Consider the following 22,446-nt stretch of genomic DNA (forward strand, 5'->3'; position numbering starts at 1 on the left):
GAGTGAGCCAAATGAGATATGTTGTAAGAGAATATAAATCTATACACATCAAATTCCTATCTGAACTGGTTTTGATATCTTGTTCCCTCATTAGTTATTGAGTTAAATAAAAGTTTTGATATTTATTTTTTTATAAAAATATCATATATGCAAGAGAGTCATGATTCTACTATTCTGAACAATATATTTTAACAATAAGCACAACTTTTCTTAGATTTAGAGTAGCTTGAGAGTGAGTGGGAAATATCTGGTCCTGCCATTGGTAACTCTTTTATCAGTAGAACTAAACAATAAATAAATAAATTATCCCCCACACAGAATTTCCTATTCACACATAGTGCCAAGAGGCAGTTTGTAGTCAGACATGATTAAAATCCTGGCTCTGCAGCTTTGAAGCTGTGCAATCATGGGCAAGCTATTCAGCACTCCTGACCTTGATTTCCCATCTCAAAAATGAAGATAAGGAAATGTCTGCATCCCAGGACTGTGGCCAGGAGTACATGAGTTGGTGTATGCAGAGTGCTTAGCACAGTGCCTGGCATGCTGTAAAAGCTTGGTTTTGCAGAGAAGTTTTTGATATTCATATGAATTAACCAGGGCTCCAACCCAGGCTCATTTGTTTTACTCAAACACGACATACAACTGTCTTATCTATGTGATTTCTGTTTTTTTTTTTTTTTGAAATTTTGCAAACAGCTTGTAGCTGCCTTTTATTTTTCTGCATTTTTAAATAACAGCTTTACTGAGATATAATTTATATACCATAAGACTCACACCTTTAAAGTATATAACTCAGTGATTTTAGTGTATTTAGAGTTGTGCAATCTCACCTCCATCTAATTTCAATACCCCAAAAGAAATCCATTCAGCAGTCAAACTCCACCTCCAGCCCTAAGTAACCACAAATCTACTTTCGGTCTCTGTGGATTTGCTTATTTGGACATTTCGTATAAATGGAATCATATAATCTGTGACTCTTTGTGTCTTTCTTTCACTTGGCACAAAGTGTTCAGGGTTCATCCATGAGGTAGCATGAGTCAGCACTTCCCTCCTTTTTATTGCTGAATAATAGTTCATTCATCCATTCAGCTGTTGTTCAGCATTTGGGCTATTTCCACTTTTGGCTACTATAATGCTGCTATGAACATATGTGTTTGGGTTTTGTGAGGACAAACTTTTCATTTCTTTTTTATTTTATTTTATTTTTTTAGTTACAGATGGATGCAATACCTTTATTTAATTTGTTTATTTCTATGTGGCGCTGAGGATCGAACCCAGTGCCTCACACATGCTAGGCAAGTGCTCTACCACTGAGCCACAACCCCATCCCTAAACTTTTCATTTCTTATGAGCAGAGACCTAAGGGCAGGAGGCTGCCTGTTACTGTGGAAAACACATAGGCTGGAAACAGTGACCTCAACTTTCATGGTTTCTTGTTTATGACAAAGTCAGGCATTCACAGTGGTGTGTTGGTTAGCTAACCTCAGGTTCAGAGGTTCCTGTTGTCAGTTTTCACATAAGTGAGATATCATTCTTACATTCAGTTATTTGTATTTATTTATGTGGGTTAAATTAACCATAGCACCATTTCTGATCCTGTCTCCTCACTGGAGGCTCTGCATCCTTTATGTAATACAAAATATAAAATAACTTCATATCTTTCACCAGAATTAGCCTGAGTTAGCCCACAGGGGGCCATAGTCCCTGTGGCTGTTAGCAGTTCTGAAAGCTGGCCTGGCTCCAGACAAGTCCTGTCTAGAAATGAGAAGTCAGGGGTCTGCTCTGAAGAGTGACCCAATTCTCACTCACAGACAGGATCTGGAGACAAGAAGATCCCCCAGGGGGCTTCCTCATCATAATCCTGGCCCCCTTTGTGCCTACCCAGTGCAGCCAGAGGAGCCATATTTCACCCTGCTGTTGACTGGGAAGGTTCTCAGCAGGCAAGTTTGGGAAATGAAGATCTACAGTAAATCCCTGTTCAGTCAGTTCTCCAGGCCTGGGAGAAACAACATGGCCTCAACCCCTGCCTCTGTTAATCTTCCAACCTATCATTGCTCTCCCAGGATTCTAGAGGTCCTCCTTAGAAAAGGTTTTAAGCAGGTCACAGGCTCCAGTTTCTCTTGGGCCCTTCTGACTGCCTCTCTGGGACCCTCTGTGACTTCCCATGCTGCCCAGGGCTGCCCCAAGCCTCCTCTGAAGGCCTTTCCTAGAGGCCAGCTCTCCTTATTTATCCTGGTTTCTTCTTTTCGAAGCTCTTCTAAGGCCTTAATGACCCCCAGGGAGTTCTCACTCAGAGGTGCCTGAAAAGGACCCACTAGCTTCTTCTTTTCTTTTTTTAATATTTATTTTTTAGTTGTAGTTGGACACAATATTTTGATTTTATTTATTTTTTATGTGGTGCTGAGGATCGAACCCAGGACCTTGCCTGTGCTAGGCCATCACTCTACCACTGAGCCACAACCCCAGCCCCTAGCTTCTTAAAAGTATGAACCAGAGCCCCTGAAGGGGTGAGAGGGAGGAAGCCAGGAAGGGGATGAAGAGAGGAGAGAAAAGATGGTGAGGGGAAGAGAGGAGGAAGAGAAAAGAGGTAGGGATAAGAAGGAAGGAGAAAGAGGGAGAATGAGTAAGAGGAGTGAGAAGGGAGAGGGAAGAAACAGGAAGGGGACTGGGAAATGACAGAGAGGGGGCCAAAGTTTTGAGTAGGCACTTCACCTACTTTACTACTGTCCCATTTCACAGATGAGGAAACTGAGGTTGAAAGATATTTAGAATTATCATGTATTCTGCATAAGTGATAGAGCTGGGAACCCAAGGTCCTCACTCTGTGTCACCATACCGCCCCTCCTAACTTATGGAGGAAACTAGTGTCAGTGGGGCCAACTTCTAGCTAGCTGGAATTACATAAGCCCAGACACACAGGCCTTTCCAAGGCCTAGAACCTTGTGCTGCCTTTAAACCACCAAAAACCGAGAGGAGGGTGTGGAAAGGGTTGGAGGGGAGAAGAGAAGTGGACATGGAGTGTCTGCTTCTGGCTCACCCCAGAACAGGGAAGGTCACTGGGACCCCAGGTTCTCACAGGCCAACTGCCTCCTCTCTCTAAAGCATCTGATATGATTTTGTTCCACAAATATGTCCCACAAACACTGTTGACTCTACACATCCTTTCTGCCTAAAGTTTCTTTCTGGCTGGGGAGGAGGTTCCCTGAGGCTCCTCTCTTGCCTGGGACACATCCTTTTGGCCCCTTCACCACAATTGGTTCAGCAGGTTGTCCCCAGGTCTGCTACAAAAAAAGAAAAATTGATTCAAAAACTACACTCAGTATTATTTTCAATATGCAAAATACAATTTATTACATGGAGTTTACCCTTGAGTCTCCACATGGCATAGTATATTCCAAATAAAGAATTTCACCAATAAATACTAAACAGCACCCACTGTGAGAACATGGACTTTGGGGAGAGGTGGCTTCCTGCCCAAGGCATTCTGTGGAATACTTTCATCTGGCCTTGAAGTTGCTCTCTTGGTTGGAAAATCTTGGGCTACTTTGCAGGTGGACTGATGATGCTTCCACCCCCAAACATGGACACTTGAACTTGCTTCCCTGAGTGCAGTGGGCTTTCCTTTGCCCTGTGTTTCTTTACTTCTGGAAGCTAGCAGGTCCAGGTCAGAGTAGAGAGACAAAAAGGTGTGTGGAGAGGGAAGGGGTGACAGCTCGAGGTCAGTGAATCCCAGGCAAATTCTGGGATGTTCAGGAGCAGAGCTCATCCCTTAGGGTTGACCCTGTCAGCCGTTGGACGATTCTAAAACATGGCTCCTCTGAACCATGCTCCCTCTAACCCTGAGCTCTCAGGAGGCAGGAAGAGGCCATTAATCTTTTCCTCTCTACCCTGGCCCTGGTGTCTTATAAAACCCTTGGTAAATATTTGCTCTGCAAATGATTAAATACAAGTATTGTGTTTATTTAAAGTGAGTTTATAGAACAGCTGGTCTGCTTGATTTTGACTGGTGGGCCCATCATGATGCTTGAATAGTTTTGAGGGTGGGCTTGGCACTCCCACCTCCCCAGTGCTTATGGGAGTCCAGGCCTTTCCCATGGCTGTTCCAGCTCCAGCTGTGCAAGGAGAAGCAGGCCCTGGGGCTGGGCCGACAAAGCCAAAACTACCACTAGGAAAAGGGCTAGGCAGAGCAGAGAGGGGACTGGACAACCCAGGGGATGTACACAAATAGCCTCAGCACAGCAAGCACCTGGCCGGTCAGACCCTAGGCCACCCACAGGGCAAGCCTCACCTAGGAAGGATTTGGGTCTCTGAGGTGACCTTTCAGTCCCCTAAGTAATGTATCTTTTTGTATCCACCTCTCCCCCCCTTTTTTGACAGGGGTCTGGCTATCTTGCCCAGTCTGATCTTGAGCTCTTGGACTCAAGCGATCTTCCTACCTCGGTTCCTGAGCAGCTGAGACCATGGATGTGTGCCACCGTGCCTGGGCACATGTGAACTTTTTGAATGAGCAGCTTACTAAAACAAATAGATCTCTACACCTTAAAATTAAAACAAAGAAAGGGAAAGAAAGAATAAAAGGAATCTCATAACAAAAAGTACTTGGCATCTTCTAGAAGGAACTGCTGAATTTCAAATAAAGACAAAATGTTCTTTTGATATTTTTCTCTAAATATATGATGAATAAATACATTATTATTCAAGATCTATCCATCAATCTGTGTATGCAATTACAATTGCAGTGCAATATATATGAATATAATTTATATGGATAAGATCCACTTTGATCCAAGTGTTTCCACTAATGCTACTAATAGGTTTTTAAATAAGTTTACTGTCCTATGTTCCCACACAGGAAGGTTTTGCTTGCTCTCAGAAGCATTGTGTTACAGACAGCATTCAGCTCTTCCCTCAAATGAGGAAAAATGCCCTAATACATTTATTTAGGTATATACAACATCAGCAATGTAATTCATGAATCAAACATCCTGTCTGTTTTATGCATATTCCTGCTTCATTTATAACAGTGTACACAGACAAAAATGTTTTATCTCAAAAAAGATGACAGGAGACTGAAAACAGATAATTTTATAATAAAAACACATTTTTAAAAAGTGGTTTTGTCCAATAACATTTGGAATTGGAATTTTGTTCTGTCACAGGCCAATTAACACATTCCTCCTTAGACAGTCCATAAAACCAGCACTTCTAGAGCAAGGTTCCAAAAGTCACAGTGTACGCTAAGAAAAAGCAGATTTTAAAGTGTTCTGAAAATGAATTTGATTCAAGGAAGTAGTATGAAATATTCAATTGCTGAATTCTATGGGCAACAGAATGAGTTGAATTATTTAGAATAAACTTAAAGTTATTTAGAATAACCTTAAAAATGGATAAACTTTATAAATAGGTCAAAATGAAAAATACTGTTCTTCAAAGTATTCTTGTAGTGCTGAAGGCTCATGAGAATGTATTTCCAGGGGTGGTGGTTTTAGCAGTGATGCTGAAGATGCTTAGTGAGTTTGAGCTATGCAGCTGATCCCTTAAGCTAAACTGCAAGAAACCCTAAGCTCTTCTAGAAGGTCTATCTATTTACAGGTGAAGATTTCACATTCCATCCTCAGGTACGTATGTGTGAACTGTGAGATGATGATTATGCCCAGACCTGTGAAGACAGATAATTTTAAATTCCTTAATAGTTAACAACTTGTCTGACATGAACTTAAGGAGATAAAATCAGTCTATCCACTTGTATGCACACAGCACAGGCATGAACTCACTCCATCCAAACTAGGGTACTCACGTGCCTTAGGAGGAAAACATTTAATTCCCAGCCACCTGAAGGTGCTTCTGGGGATCTGACTCCCCCTCTCTCTTAGTTAATCATCCATAGGCATCTGTGGCCTCTTACTAGAGACTGGTAGCTCTTTCAGATTGAGATCTGAACCATCTGTACCCCAACAGTTCACCATGTTCGTCAATAAGACACTTAGATGAACTCACAGAAAACTTTTTGTTTTAGGAATTTTGTAAAAATTCTTTATGTCTATTTATCCTAAAACTAGACATTCCATTTGCCCACTTTAGAAATAATGTCCAAGTCTCAGGACAACTCAGAGCATCAAATGACTGTTTACTCTACCAGTCTTTGAAATCCTTCCCTCACCCAGGTTCCAGCAATCTTAAAACTTTATCATGCCACAGACATGCCCAATCCTAACCAACTGCCTCTGTCCTAAGACCTGCCTTAAGCCAGACCCTCACATGTGCCTCTGCCCTCCCCTTCTGAGATGCTACTAAGTCTCTGTCAAGTTTGTGATCCTTCATACTGACATGTGGAATAAACTTGCTTTGCTTGATGAATAGGCTATTTTGATGATACTTTGAGGGAGCCAAAGGTGGACAAGGTCATGGAGCTTGAGAATTTGAAGAAAGCCACGAGGGCTTGTTTCACACACACAATTTGTAAGACCATTTTAGGGGCTTCACAGGCTTCCTAAAGTGTCTGTGGCCTGTGTCCCTTGTCATAACAAGGTCATCAGTAAGAAGAACAGCAAAACTGGGAGGAGAGGCTAGAAATCTGGTGTGCCAAAGGGTAGGATCACAAGAATTGTCCCTCAGGGTCAAAAGCAGCATTGTGGATTATTGAGCCCAGCTATCCCTCAACTTGACACCGATACATGGTTGTCCAATCTGTGCTTGAACACCTACCTGTGCGGATGGGGCCCTCTGCACCTCCCCACGAAACTCCTTGCCTCTATGGCTGCCCACAGAGCTGAAGTGATTGCTGCCTGGCTGACCAGCCCATCTCAGCCTGCTCTGCCCTCTCTGCTTTAAGGAAGGCTGGTCACTTCTCTCTCCTGTCACACACGGAACAGTAGAAACACATTTCACTTACTCTCAGGGTATGATCCCACGATCCTGAGCAGAAAGCAGTCCCGTCAGGAGAAACTCGGAGAGTACTGACGCGGTTTTCGTGCCCAAACAGGATGGAGACTCGGGTGCCTTTGAGAACATCCCAGACGTTGATGGTATAATCATTGTATCCAGCAAAGAGCAGGCGACCTTCAAGTGGGTGATGTGATGGTTATTAAACCAGTTTCCTCCCTCCTGCTTTTCTTCCATCACTCACTCGCACATTCATTTACTTATTCATTCAATCAGTAAATAGTGACTTAGGCCACGATGTGCCAGGCCCTGTGCTTTGCCTTTGGGATTTAAAGAGGAAAAAGCACAGTTGCTGGCCCCATGCTGGATGTGCGGCAGAGAGAAATAAATCACTGTAATATCATGTGACCATTCTGTAAGGACTTACGTGTATGTACAGGATATGGGACCCCAGAGGAAGGGGGACCAAGGGGCAAGGCGGACAAAAACAGATCATTTTGCCAGGTGTGGTGGCGCACCCCTGTAATCCCAGCTACTTGGGAGGCTGAGGCAGGGAAATTGCAAGTTCAAAGATGGTAAAGGCAATTTAGCAAACCCTGTCTCAAAATTAAAAATAAATAAATAAATAAAAAGGGCTGGGGATGTAGTTCCGTGGTAAAGTACCCCAGGTTCTATCCCCCAGTATCATACAGACACAGACACACACACACACACACAAAGGGCAGTTGAGGAAAATGGCACAAATGACAAATGTGAGTTTAACATAATGGTTCACAGAAAGTTTAGTTAGTGGGAAGCTTGACAGAGAGCTGGGTTGCATTCAGGTCCTGTCATACAATCCTGGGGAAGTTTCTGAAATACAATCTTACCACTGAGGGAGAAGTCCACGCTGGATGCTCCGAATATGATACTCTCTTTGGAATAGATGGCGACCTCCCTGTCTGCTCGGAGGTCATAGAGGCGACACTGAGGTACAAAGAAACAGACAAAAAAGCACTTACTTTTGGCTCCACTTTGGTGACATGGTGACCCCAGAGCTTCTGGTGGGAGCTGGTGGCTTATATGGTTTGACAGATGAGGTAAAAAAATCTCTTTAGCTTTCTCTTCTACTATTTCATCCCTCAGTTTTGACTTCTATTAATCTCCATGGATCATTAGAAACCCAAACAATCAGTACATGCAGAAAATTTCTTCAGGTACAAAAACAAAAATGAAATATATTTTCCTGATAAAGGAAATATGGTTATTGTAGAAAATTCAAAAATATTTAGAAGTGCATGAAAAAGGAAATAAAAGTCACCCCAAGTCCTAGAGATATGCTAATGTCTAGATTGTTTCCTTCAGTCTATTTCTATTTTATGTGTGTATATATAAATGGGGTAGATTTTTTTTTTAATATTTATTTATTTTTTTTAGTTATCGGCAGACACAACATCTTTGTTGGTATGTGGTGCTGAGGATCGAACCAGGGCCGCACGCATGCCAGACGAGCGCGCTACCACTTGAGCCACATCCCCAGCCCAATGGGGTAGATTTTAAAATTTTTTATTAGTTATTGGTGGACCTTTATTCATTTATTTGTTTATATGTGGTGCTGAAAATCAAACCCAGTGCCTCACACGTTAGGCAAGCACTCTACCACTGAGCCACAACCCCAGCCCAGGGTAGATGTTTTATTATTGTTTATAGTAACATTATAAGCATTATTTAATTATCATTAGATAATCTTCAAAAAATTCACATGGTTGTCAAACATCCCTCATGTTGATATGTTAGAATCTTTTTGGTCACACCCTGTTAAGTGCTTGCTTGTGACTAATTTTTCTCTATAAATAACACTATCATGCTGCCTTGTATAGTGGTGTACACCTGTAATCTCAGTTACTTAGGAGGCTGAGGCAGGAGGACTACAAGTTCATGGACACCCTGAGCAACATGGTGAAGATCCTGTCTCAAAATAAAAAAGGTGTGGGATATAGCTTAGTGACAGAGTGATTGCCTAGCATGTGAGAGACCCTGGGTTCAATTTCCAGTACTGAAAAAGAAAATCTATTGTGAGCATTCTTATGTAAAAATCTTAATATACCTCTGAAAATTTCCTTAGAATAGTCAAGAGGTAGAATTTCTAGAATAGAATTGTTCTCAAGAAATGGCATGCCAAGTCAAAACACAAGGATGTCTTAAAAGCTCATAATTTCTACTGAAAATCTTCCCTTCAGAAGGGTGGTACCTACAAACCTTACTGGGGTTTCTCCAAAGATCCTCTGCCTCACCAGCTCCACCCCTGGGCAATGCTTGGCTGATCCAACAGGCAAAACAGGCATCTGAATATATTCAAGTTGCATTTCTTTGATTATAGATGAATTAAAAAATATTTTTAGGTATTTATTGGCCATTTTGGATTTATTATTTTGTAAATGGTCTATAGTTATCCTATATAATAAATGAATAAAGGTCCATCAAATGTGGTATTCAGCTTATTGATTATGTAATCTCTTCACATCTAAAGGATTTTTACTTGGTCTATCACATACATGGCAAGAATTTTTCCAAAATGTATGTCCTATCTTTTTTTTTTTTTTCTGGCACTGGGATTGAACTCAGGGGCACTCAACCACTGAGCCAAATCCCCAGCCCTATTTTGTATTTTTATTTGGAGACAGATTCTCAGTGAATTATTTGGTGCTTTGCTTTTGCTGAAGCTGGCTTTGAACTCTCGATCCTCCTGTCTCAGCCTCCCAAGCTGCTGGGATTACAGGCATATGCCCACATGCCTGGCTATGCCCTTACCTTTTGTTACATATTTTTTGATATAGAAAAGCTTATGATTTTCATTATTACCAAAACTCTTAATCTATTACCTTGTAATTTTTTATAGCAGCAAATCAGAATGAAACCTATTATTTAACAAGATATTTAACGTGTTTTTTTTTTCTTTAATTTTTAGGAACAGGTCTCACTCTGTTGATTAGGCTAGCATTTAACTCTTGGGCTCAAGTGATCCTCCCACCTCAGCCTACCAAGTAGCTGAGACTTACAGGTGCATACCACCAGGTCCTACTAATACTTGACATTTTTGAGGGCAGCCAAAATATATTTTTGCCCTCAAAAATTGATAAACATAATTTGCAATTAGTATCAAAGCCTTGAAGCTGGGTCTACTTTTGGTTCAGCAAGTAATATCTAAGAGTTCTAAGGAAATAATAAGAAAGGTACACAAACATTTACTTAGAGCAGTGTTTTTAACAGGGAAAAGAAAATGAGAAAATCTGTCCATAAATCAAAGCCTGGTTAAATAAATGCTGGCATGTCTATATGTGGAATGCTATTAAGAAAAATATAATGTAGACAAATATTTACCAGTATGAGAAGACGTTTATAATCCACTATGTGAAAAAGGCAAATTATAAAGCATTTTGTTGAAGAGACAAAAGACAGGAATTTATCTAACTGATTTTTGTCTTAGAGATATTAAGGTAATTTAATTTTTCTCCTTAAAAAATTAGGTTTTTGGGGCTGGGGCTGGGGCTCAGCAGTAGTACACTTGCCTGGCATGTGTGAGGCACTGGGTTCAATTCTCAGCACTGTGTATAGATAAATAAAATAAAGGTCTATCAACTACTAAATTTTTTTAAAATTAAGTTTTCTTCACTGAATATACATTACTTTCATAAGAAGCTATTTTTTTATAAGACAAAATTAATTTAGCATATCTCTCTTTCTCATAGGAAAAGTTTTTCAAGAGCTTAGAAACATACCGTAGCATCATCTGACCCTGAAGCAAAGGCGTCTCCACTGGGATAGTACCTGCAGAGAGAGTTTGGGTAGAAAGCATTTAATCCAGAATGGTCATTACTGTCCCTTGACACCCATAAGAGTCCTCTGGGATGGCTGTTCCAGGAAGACCCTCCCATGTTGCTCATCCAAAATCAGAACCTCCACCTCTAGGGACAGAGGGACATTCGTTAAAGAGACCTGAAGGGAGGCTTCTATGGCAGGTCCAGTGACCTCTAGTTTTCTTCTCTGTCAACAGGGGACAGTGACACTGGCCTTGCAGAGTATGAATGAGGAATAAATGAAATATGTGTATTTGCATCAGGCACTGGACACAGAGCAGGTGCCCTGTAGATGTGGTTTCCCTTGATCACATACCTATTTCCCGAGAGTGGGCTCAGAGCTCAAGGATAGCCACGTTCAGCTGTCTGTGCTGTCATGTACTACATGTAGCTGTATCTTGCCTAGCCTTAGTTTCTTCAGCTAAAATTGAGGATAATATCACATATTCTCTGTTGGGAAGACCGAATAAGACCCAGCATGCAAAGAATTTCACATGGTGCCAAATAAAAAGCATTCAATAAGCAACTATTACTGCCATGTTCACTCTTCTCAATGATAGGTAGGAAAAATGTGTAGATGATGGGTTGTGGGTAGAATCAGAACAGAGGTCTCCAACCGCCACTCTGCCAGCACTCAGAGGTGTCCCCACACCTCCTGCTGCACCCTCTTTCTTGTACAAATGGCCTATATCCAACAGCTCTATAAAGGCTAGAGCAGAAGATCTCTTAAAACAGCTTATGGAATTACCTCTCCTACCTGGGGGAGTTGAAAGTAAAGACATTTGGCAAGAGAGAATGAAGCTTGACTCTGTGTGACTAACTTATACCAGTCTGAAAGCAGGGGATGGAGAACAGAAAGGCTAGATGGCATGTGCTAAGAACTAGAAGCTCTGTTCCAGTCAGTTGTCTTGTGAGCTCATATTTTTGAAAGTACTAGAGATTCATGGAGTCTGACACACCAATATTCCAATGTCAAATTAAAATGATATCTAGATTATACTTTATTTGGGACATCATGGGCTATGATTTCCTTCTGCTGGCAGGAAATTTAGGGTTCAAGTGTAAAATGGATTATCTGTAAGTGATGTTTGGTGTGTCTGTCTCTTTCCCTCCCTGTCTCTCTCTACTATTGCTGTGGTTAAATATGAGCAGGGTTTTTGGTTGTCAACAAACCTAGGAGGTGCTACTAGAATTCAGTGGCTGGGGCATCCAGGGATGCAAAATGTCTTACAAGGGCCAGTCCCTCATGATGAAGAAATGTCCTACCTAAAATACAAGTAGAGTGCCCCACTGAGAAACACCAACTCCCCTCTTGGCTCCTGGCAGAATGAAAACTATGTTCTAGTTTTCCTGCAGCCAGACTGGCCATTTAGTCTAGTTCTAGCTAATGGGATGTAAGCTGAAGTGATACCTTCAACCCTCCTCTTCTCACCCGCTGGGAAGGAGACCCGGGGAAGGCAAGCTGGGCCAAAGCACCATGCTAGGAACAACAGGGTTTCAAAGAGACAGAGTGGGCCATCAAAGCAGCTCAGACTTCAGTGTGACAATAAACTTCTATCTTGTTTAGTCACTGTTACTTGGATCTCTGTCACATGAGCCCATGTCCTAACCATTCCGTGTATAGCCAAGGGCATGCTAAGAGACCAATGACAACACTTAGTGTGACCTTAGCTTTGGAGGGACAGTATTCAGTGTTTGCCCTGGCATCCTGGACACAGCGTACTGGATCAATCCCCATAAAATCTGCCTGATGAATCTCAGCATCAATTTATAGCATTCTATAAAATAAGTTAACTGGGATTGCACTCTACACAGAAGGAATGTCCACTTGATAGGTTATATTTTGTCTTTACTGACAAGAATAAGGTCTATTTCTCTACTTATCAATATCTTTAAAAAATTTCTTATATTAAGAATTCATAAATACTTAATGTTTGGTTGCATTTACCCCTCTGATTTCCTCAGCAGAGGAAACGGATGAATACATTGGCCATACAGTGTGGCCCCTGTCACCAGAGGACATCTAACTCAGTTCTGGGAACTCTTCAGATCCTGAAGAGATCTGGAGACCTGAGAGTCTGATGAACATTAGAGGAAGGAGTCAGGGTAGAGGGCACAGCGTGGGTGAGAGAATGTGCACTTTAAAACTGTACTTCATTATCATTTATTTTTGAGGCTTTATCTTCCATCATGCATCTTACTCACTTCATTTGCTCTCTGTAGTGTTTCTAGATTGATTTTCCTTGATTGTCCAGGTAACTACTACTCATTTGCAAAAAGGAAATCTCTTTCTTTTTCCTTACCCCACATTTGACAGCAGGGAGTACTGAAGTAAATAAGTATTCTTTTGTTCTTGCTTTTAAGAGAAACAAGTTTAGTATTTTCCCACCAAGTATAATGAACATTCTTGGGATTCTGAGCATAATGAAGATTCTTTAAATACTATCTCAACAGTGGTGTCTTCCATACATGTCACATCCTGACCTCTCCCTTAGAATCCCATTCACAGATTCTGCTACCTACTTGACATCTTCCTTGGATATCTACTAGGCATCTCAGATTGAACTAGTCCTGAACACAGCTCCTAGATCCATGTGCAAAAGCATCTCCTTCCTGCACTTCCTTTAGTCTTCCCTGTCTTAGGAAATGGATCACTACTTACTGCCTGGATAAAAGATTTTTGTTCCCTAAGTTCAGGGTTCTTCCATAATGCATCCTGTGAGCATGCAGGTATTATTTGGCTCTCTGTATGTCACCCTGGGGTGACTTGGGCTTAAGTAACCAGCACAAACATGCTGATACTCTGGATATTGCCACTGCTGTTAATATAAACTGTCCTTCATCTTTGAGTTGTATCTTCTAGCAGCATCTATGAGTGATGGCAGCCTAACTTGTTAACTTTCAGGTAGGTAAAATCTCAGACCCTTGATAATTCTTGACATTTCTCTGTCTCCATCATGTCTTCCTTATCTTCAACCACCATTTCTTTCTTGAATTCACACAACCTTCTAAGTGGTCATCATACTGCCATTCTTGCTCCCCTATGATCTATATAGAGTATTCTTTTCAAAGTGAAACATGATCCTGTTAGCTACCCTGCCCCTAAACTCTCCAGTGGTCACCTGGCCTTTTGTTAGGTCCCTCGACATCTCATTTCTGTGTTCTTCCCCCAACTCTTCCACCTGCAGCTTGGCTCTTTTATTATTCTGGCCCCGATTTCAGTGTTTCCTTCTAGTAGAGGCTTTGACTTTTTATCTAAGAAATAGCCCATCCCATCATATCTCCCTGTCTTACTTTTCTTCATAGCATTTATTGATATCTCAAATTAAACTGCACTTTTATTATTTATAGTTTATCTCCTCTAGCAGAGAAAAGACCTTGCCTATGCTTATCTTATTCACTACTGGCAATCTCAGTTATGAGAATGATGTCTAGTATATTAACACTCAGTAAATATTTGCTGGATGCATGAGAAATACTAATTCAACTTAGGGAGAATAGCGATTATTCCTAAAGAAATTAAATTAAAACTCTCCATGTGACCTGGAGTGCTGATCATTTCTATCACCTTCAGCCTCTCTTGCTGAGTAGTCCCTCTCAGCCAAGTAGATGAAGCCTGAAGGTGGTTCCTGGGCTGGGGACAACCCAAGCCCAGGTAATACTGACAGGACAGAGAAGTAACAGGAACACTTTGCTTACTGACCTGACACTGTTGATGTCAGATTCGTGTGTTTCAAAGGCCTGCACACATTGGCCAGAGCGCATGTCCCACACCATGGCTTTCTTGTCACATCCCTGCAAATGCAAAATTACTCAGAGTTATGGCACTGCAAGGACTGTCTATAGACAGAGCAGGAGTCCCAAGACATTTTTTTCTGAGAATAGCTACTTTTCTCAACCAATAAACCCTGAGAAAGTTACACTAGGTCTTAGAATGGGAAGGAGCAAGGCAGGGGGGCACCCAGCTTTCCCTGTTAGCATGTTTTCTTCTTTCCCACATTTCTGAATGGAGGTGACTCTCCAGAGCCTCCTTCTCACCCTCCTTCTGGGCATTTCCCTGCCCTTCATTTCCCCTTCCCTTTTTCTGTAAGCCCAGAGGACAAGGCAGGCAGACGGTGGTGCATGGTGGGTTCTCTCTGCTGTGACACTAATGAGTGGGTCAGCAGGGCTAAATCTGAGCAGCAAAAGTACCAGCTCTGTCTGAGGTGCCCTTGGGCCACCTGCAGCTCAGCAGCATGCTGGGCTGGGAATTGGCAAACAAGAGCTTAATCTTGGACCTGCCATCAATTTAGAAGAGGCACCTGCTGGGCTTCCACCTCAGCACTTGGAAAGGCACCACACAGAGGATCATAAAATGAGCCTTTTCACACCATGCTATCAGGATTCTGGGAACAATTTGATAAATTCCTGCAGAGCAATCCTGTTACCAAGCTTAAGTGGTAAAATGCAGACCCTCAACAGTCAAACAGAAGCAATGGTTTAAACTTGATGTCCAAGTTGCGGCTTCAACGCAGAGCAAAGGGTTCAATGAAGCAGCATAGGGGCTATCTCGGGGAGACCTGCTGGGGTGCAGCACTCCTAGTGTTGCTGAGATGAGGACAGTAAAATCAGGAGTGTCTTCACATCTTTAGTGGACAATAAATCAAATGGAGTCCAGTGCTCTAAAAGATAATATAGTCTTCAGTAATAATGATAATTAAAACAAAAACCCTGTATAGTTGAGCAGTGATAAACACAGTTATATAATCACAATGGGATAAAACCTACAGATGGTCAAATACCCATGAAGAAAACCAGGGTCCATGCCAATGATTCCCAGGGCTGAGGCATAGGCAGCCTAAAGCAAAGAACCTTATGTCTCTCAGGAGCAAAAGTCATGGGACATACTGTGTGTCACTGTCCTCACTCACCACTGTCTTCTAAGTGAGGTGAGTCAGGACTGGGGGTCAGGTTGGCCAGCTCTGTTCTGACCTTTTCCTGGGCTGCCACAGAAATGCCTCAGCACAACACAGCATGAACTCTTCCATCCACTGCTGGTAATGTTTCGAGGAAGTGGGGGGTAGTTCTATTGCATATTATGATACATTTATAGGTGAAGATATTTGAAATCAGGTAGTGAATCCAGGAGCCAGGTAGCCTAATTCCTAGTCTAATGCTGCACTGTGTTATGTGGCCTTATCTTTCAACTCTGAGCCCTCAAATACTCTGGTCCCTGTACTCTGGAGCGGGAGGGGGTCGGTGGCCAATAGACACGGGGCTGGAAGAGTTTTCGACAGCTCTGAAGTTCTGAGCACATCTCTGTGCCACCTCACCTCAGTAGCCATTGCACCTGTGTGGTACCTCATCTCTAGTGCTAATACTGTATGGCAGATATGCACCTTGAGTTGAATCATTTACATGGGAGAACATTCCAGATCTTTCTTTAGATGGCTGAATGTCAGCAGCAGAACAGAGGGGGCCTGGAGTCAGTGTTGCCATTGTGGTAGGAGCTGGGGTGGTGTAGGGAGCTGAGGACTCTTCCTGCAGCTCCTTCTACGGAAGGAGCAAGTCCGGTTCCATGAATGCATAAGAACTGCCACCACAGGCCTCCCTAATGGACAAAGGACCATAAAGATTTTCCTTGGGTCTTTACCCCAGACACAAAGGTGTTTCCGGTTTCTGAGGGGGCCAAATCCAAGCAGAGGACATCAGCCCCGTGCCCATGGAAGCTCTGCAGCAGCTGCCCGCTCTCCACATCCCATAGGGCGCATGTGCCGTCGCCACTGGCTGTCAGGATCTGTCAGCAGAAAAGGACAAGGGAGAGTGTTGGGGGAAGTTCATCAGAGGCTTAAAATTCTCCAGGAGTCTGTCCAAGCAGCCTCCTTAGACAGACAGACAGACACAGACACAAACATACACACACTCCTTGGTGGATCTAGATGCAAGCACAGAAATCTCTCTTGTAGGAAGGTCTCTGGCACCAGCACAGTCATTGAATCATAGATATCTGTGCCTGTTTTCCTCAAAATGCCAGTGGCCCCACTGTGGTACCTACAGGGCTCCACCGCTGGCTGCATGTAGGAGGTGCTCTATGGAAACCTGTCAAACAGATACCACTATTGTGCAGGCCAGACACTAAAGTGATTCTCAGAGGTACTCACAAACCACTGGTCTGCTTGCTGATCTAAGAAGTCTGGAGTGGGGCTTAAGAGCCCATATTTCTCCTACACTCTTGGTGAGGTTGTGGCTGGTCCCTGAACTGTACGTAGAGCAACAAGGACCTAGGCAGCTGTTTGTCAGGTGCATTCTCCTGCTGCTGCTTCTGCCAGAGCAGGATGTGGCTCTAGAAGCTCCCCAGGATCGCTGACACGTGCTGGAGGACACTCATGCACACACAGGTTCAGTAAACATTTGCTACGTGCTGATGATGTCTGGGCCTTGTGCTGGGGCATTAGGACTTGCAGAAAGATCCTGTGATGGTATCTGTTTTCCCAGAACTTGATTTAACAAGACTGGCAGTGAGAATGGAACCAACATAATTCCCTTTTCTGTGTTAACTTGAGGACCAGGCATTGTTTTGTTACTATGCTAGACAAAACTAAGACCATTAAAAGGACCTGGATGCTTGCTCTAGGAATACCTGCTCCTGGAAGAAAAGACTGTGAACCAAACAGACTTCCTTATCAAGACTAACCATGTGCTCATCAAGACTCCAAGACCTTCACTGTGCTCACCAGTCCACAGCTATCATATCTTAAACAAGTTTCCCATCAGCCTGGACCCTGAAACATGGGGAGAACCCTCCCCTGATAACCCCATTTGAGATACAACAGATGTGATGGAGCTGAAGTGCTCCCTAACTGCAGGGGTCTAATAAACTCAGCTCTGCTTGACAACATGTTTTCCTGATGGTTGCCTGGGGGCTGAAATCATCACCAGACAATGCAATGATCACTGGCAGCCATGTGAGAAGTGCTGAGATGCAGGCAGTACCTGAAGAGCCCTGACCCAGGGACAATGTCTTAAGTGGCCTTACAGGAGTGACAGCTGGCCAGACCGAGAGAATGGGAGGGAAGGGTGACCCAGGAGGCGAAGGTCCGCTCTGAAAGAAGATGAGCTGCACCAGACTGAGGACCTCAGACTGTAGGTGAGTAGCTGTGGAAGCTTCTAGCAGAAAGCAAGAGAAAGGCACCTTCCAGGAAGTCTGCTGGAGGCCAGTGCAGCCACCCAAGTGGCCTCTGTGCAGCTGCCAAGCACAGAGGATGGCCAGAGTTCAGGGGAGCCCTGGTGCCAGGGAAAGGCCTGGGTGGAGGTGGAGTTCTGGTTGTCACCACTGCCAGTGCATGGGAGGCTTGGGCTGTGGCTGAGCACAGCCTCCTGAGGTTGGGAGAAAGCTGGTAGGGACTCAGGGCTCATGGCCCACTTAGGTCCTGCTGGTTACATCACAGAGCCCTGGAGCCTTCTTTGTATGCAGCAGAATAGGCGATCACCACAGTTAAGTCCTGAGAGCAGAGCCTCCTACTCCTCACCTCTGGCTGCCCCACAGGGTCAAGGTGAGGTGTGGGTGGCTACTGAGGGCCAAGGGAAGGACACAGGGACATAGCCCCTCCAGGGCTGTCAAAGCTGATGCACTCACTGTTCCCATCCCTCTGCTAATTTCCAGGACTGGTGAGTTCTCCCTCCTCTCCCCTCCTTCCCCTTTCTCTTGTCCCTTCTTATATATTAGATCTATCATTTAAGTGTTTTTTTTGTTGTTGTTGTTTGTTTTTTTGGTAGGGATTGGACAGATTACAAGGAGGGGAATCTGTTCCCACCCTGGCCTTACTACACTGTGTTGGCTTGGGTTTCCTGATGGAGAGTCTGGGGAGGCCAGGATCTCCCTGAAGCCAGGAGAGGATACTCTGAGGTTCCTCCCCAGCTCACCTGCCTCCTGGGCAAAGCCGCTGAGGCCCCACTCAGGGGCAGCATTCAAATTCAGGGGATCTCCAAGGCTGCAAAGCCCCTGCACCTGTGCTCAGCGCTGCCTCTGGCCCTGACATCCCTTGGGAGGCCTGTGCACATTCAACAAGGTGACTTAGGTTGGTAAACGTAGCTCATGAACCCTTAGACTTGAACCAAATATATATATATAATTTATTTATTAAAATTTTTTTTTTGTTGTTGATGGACCTTTATTTTCTTTGTTTGTATGTGGTGCTAAGAATTGAACCCAGTGCCTCATGTGTGCTAGGCAAGCGTGCTACCACTGAACCACAACCTCAGCCATATATATATACATATATATATATATATATATACATATATATATATATATATATATATATTTTTTTTTTTTTTTTTTTTTTTTTTTTTAAATTTTCCATCCCTGGTACTAGGGATTGAAACCAGGGCCCCATGCATACTAGGCAAGTGCTCTACCACTGAGCTACATCTCCAACCCTTGAAATAAATCTTAATTTGGGTACCAGTGTTTTGAAATGTGCTCCAGATCCCTTCAGTCTCTCCTGGCCCACACCCACTAGTGGATGCTCCAGTCTTTTCCTGTCCTAACACTTGTAAAGGGTCAATAACATGACTTTTTATGGGACACTAGTTCCAAATAATCTGCTTTAAATGATTACCCCAGCCTAGCTCTTTGAGAGATTTTTATACCATACTCTTTCACCAAAGAAAGAGTTTTTAAACATCCAAAGTAAATTCTTTTTTTTTATTATTTATTTATTTATTTATTTTTGTTTTCGGCAGACACAACATCTTTGTTTGTATGTGGTGCTGAGGATCGAACCCAGGCCGCACACATGCCAGGCGAGCGCGCTACCTCTTGAGCCACATCCCCAGCCCCAAAGTAAATTCTTAATAGGGAATTTTTTTGTTTTAATTTTTGTGTGATTTTAATTATAATGTAAACAAAAATAAATTTTAAAAAATTCCAAATATTTATTCAGACAAATGCACTATACCAAATCCTAAACTCATTGTCACTTGTTTGTTATGGAATGTGGAGTCATAGCAGCCACTTTAGTTTTTGTTTATCATCCTAGATCCTAGACATGGAAGACAGCTATAAGACTCATTAGTTCAGTGGTACCAAACCATGAATCACCCATAACGCTTTGTGTAATATTACTGAAATAATATCAGGTAATATTTATTGATATTTACCAAGAACTATGTTATTTTATATAAATTATCTCACTTAATCTTCAGAAAACCTTAGGTGGGAAGAATTTACTATCATCCTTACCTGTAGTGAGAAAAACAAATGACACAGAAGTAAAAATCTTACCTGGCATCACTATCTAGAACACCAGGGAGCTAAGACCTAGCCCCTGCATTGCCCCCTGGGCTTGCCCCCTAGAGGAAGGCAGCAGGGACTTCCCTCCATCTCCACTAGCTGCAGGTTAGAAAGTACTTTCTGACACAGGCGTCCCCTTAGCTCCTACTGCCAGCACCTGTGACAACAGAGTGAAGGGGATGGGTCTTCACCAGAGGGACCTCAGATGGTTTCAACCCACTGATCTTGAATCCCTCAGAGCCTCTCTTTAGCCAGACTAAATGTCCTGTGTTGCTTTGGCTGACCCTCAGGCTCAAGGACATTTAGCTATGGCCATTGCTGGTTGCAATGCCCCCTACTGCGCAGGTCTGTGGTGGCACCCCAAGTGTGGACATTCCTTCCACCAGTGACTGAATAGTTACAGATACCTGGACTCCCTACCTCCAGCCTCACCTCTCTCCTGACATCAACCAGCTGAAGCCAGAGCAGCCTATGGACTCTCCTTAAACAACCCAAATCTGACTCACACCTACAATGGTTCCTTCTATAGGGCCCATCCCTGGGCTCTGCCACTGACAGCCTCTAGGGCTGCTTTCTTCCCATGGGCTCCCTCACACACTGTGGCGGCCTGAGGTGGCAGCCATCCCTTCTCACAGGCAGGGCACGTTTGTGATGCCTTCTGGCTCTGAGCTTTCTGCCCCAGAGTCAGGTGGTATCTGTCAACAGGGTGGTAGGCACTTAGGCAGGATTGCTGAGTAAGTGTGAAAAAACAAACTATGGAAGGCTTTTTACAACTTGCTAAGGAAAACAGTGTAAGTTTTAGGGTTGTATTGCTTTTGCTGTGGTTTATTGAAAGTAGGGCACAAATTTAATATCAGAAGCATTTAGATTTTGCAGTTGTTAAAACAGGAATGTAAAGTTGGATATGAGATGTGTGAGGAGCACCACCCTGAAGCTCAGCCAAGTTTTACACAAGTAAGTGCCCTAAAAACTCCATTCAGACCAGAAGACAGCAAGTCCCACCGCCCCAGAAGATTCCCTGCCTACTTACCTGCATGTCAGAGTTGGTGAAGCTGCAGGCCGACAGGTAGTTGGTATGCATAGCTACAGACTTCTTTTTGGCAGCCATGTTCTCATTTTTGTCAAATGTCAATGGGTACACAGAGCACTTATTATCCAAACCACTAGCACAGAGGGAAACAAGCATCAGGGTGAACGCAGATGAACAGGATATGTGTACTGTCTTTTTTGTATACACTCACACAACCTTTTCCTTAGCAGTATCACACACTGTAACCTTCCCCCCAACTTTTACTTTTAAGATTTTCAAACCTGCAGTAAAACTGAAACAAAACAAAAAACCTTATATCAGAATCCTTCACCTACATTCATTAAGTAATATTTTGTCATGTTTGTGGGAGCAAATTCTGAACCCTGGGAATGCAAACTACAGACATGACTTCTTATTTCTAAATACATCAATTTGCAAATTTACATCTCCTAAAAATTATAATGCTCTCCTATATATCTACTACATCTTTATCACATCTGGAAAAATTAACAAAAATTCCATAACATTATGTAATAAGTCATCCATATTCAATCTTCCTCAGTTGTCCTCAGGATCCAGAATCCAATGAAGGTTCACATCTTACATTCAGTTGTTATAATTGTTTAAGATCTTTTAATCTAGAACATACTACCTTTATGTTTTGCTCATGACAGGAGATCTTAGGTCAACTATTTTATAGAAGGTCACACACTCTGGATTTGTCACATTGGTTACTCAAGCACAGGCTGAGAGACCCTTAGCCAAAATGCTTAGGACCAGAAGTGTTTCAAAATTTAACTTTTGAAATATTTGCATATTTCAAAAATTCTGGGGAGGGGACCCAGGTCTAAACATCAAGGTCTCTGTGTTTTATGTACACATTATACACATAGCCTGAAGGTAACTCTATACAATACTTTTAGTGTACCTATGTGTAGACTGTGACCTGAAATAACAATAGTAACAGATCACAACACAAGGAGAAAAAAGTCTATAGGTGTACAGTAACACTGGGAGAGGAGATTCCTCCTTCCAGAAACATACCAGCCAACAGAGGTAGAATTTTTCTACTTGTGGTATTATGTTTCAGATTTTGGGGTACTGTGGACTTCATATTTCCAGATTAGGGAAATTCAACCTGTATAATATTTTTGGAAATAATAATGTAAAGGTGATGTTGGGTACTTCTCTCTTATTGCTTCACTTCAAAAATCTTGTGATACCTGTTGTTCTAAGATTGGTGATGCTTACTTTGACTACTTAGTGAAGGTGGGCCTCCACCTTCCTCTCCAAAGTAAAGGTCATTAGTTGATCACAAGTAATAATCTGTGGTGTGGTATTTTGAGACCATGAAAATATCCTCTTCCCCCAAAGCCTTTCATACAATGGCTTAGTGTGATCAGCCTTGCTTGAATCAAATATTA

General features: G+C 42.8%; 1 protein-coding gene across 1 annotated transcript in view; it reads right to left on the reverse strand.

Annotated features, from left to right (window-relative positions):
• Positions 1–3,322: 3,322 nt before the first annotated feature.
• Gnb5 (G protein subunit beta 5) overlaps positions 3,323–22,446 on the reverse strand; it is a 40,968-nt gene continuing 21,844 nt past the window's right edge. The window contains exons 5-11 of the mRNA XM_027926001.3: positions 21,023–21,155; positions 16,351–16,494; positions 14,422–14,513; positions 10,641–10,689; positions 7,752–7,848; positions 6,893–7,059; positions 3,323–5,659 (exon numbers count right to left, since the gene is read on the reverse strand). Coding sequence (XP_027781802.1) covers positions 5,648–5,659; positions 6,893–7,059; positions 7,752–7,848; positions 10,641–10,689; positions 14,422–14,513; positions 16,351–16,494; positions 21,023–21,155 — 694 coding nt within the window. The 3' untranslated portion in view covers positions 3,323–5,647. The remainder of the gene's footprint in view (positions 5,660–6,892; positions 7,060–7,751; positions 7,849–10,640; positions 10,690–14,421; positions 14,514–16,350; positions 16,495–21,022; positions 21,156–22,446) is intronic.

Source organism: Marmota flaviventris, chromosome 2 (genome assembly GCF_047511675.1).
Source record: "Marmota flaviventris isolate mMarFla1 chromosome 2, mMarFla1.hap1, whole genome shotgun sequence".
Lineage (NCBI taxonomy): Eukaryota > Metazoa > Chordata > Mammalia > Rodentia > Sciuridae > Marmota > Marmota flaviventris.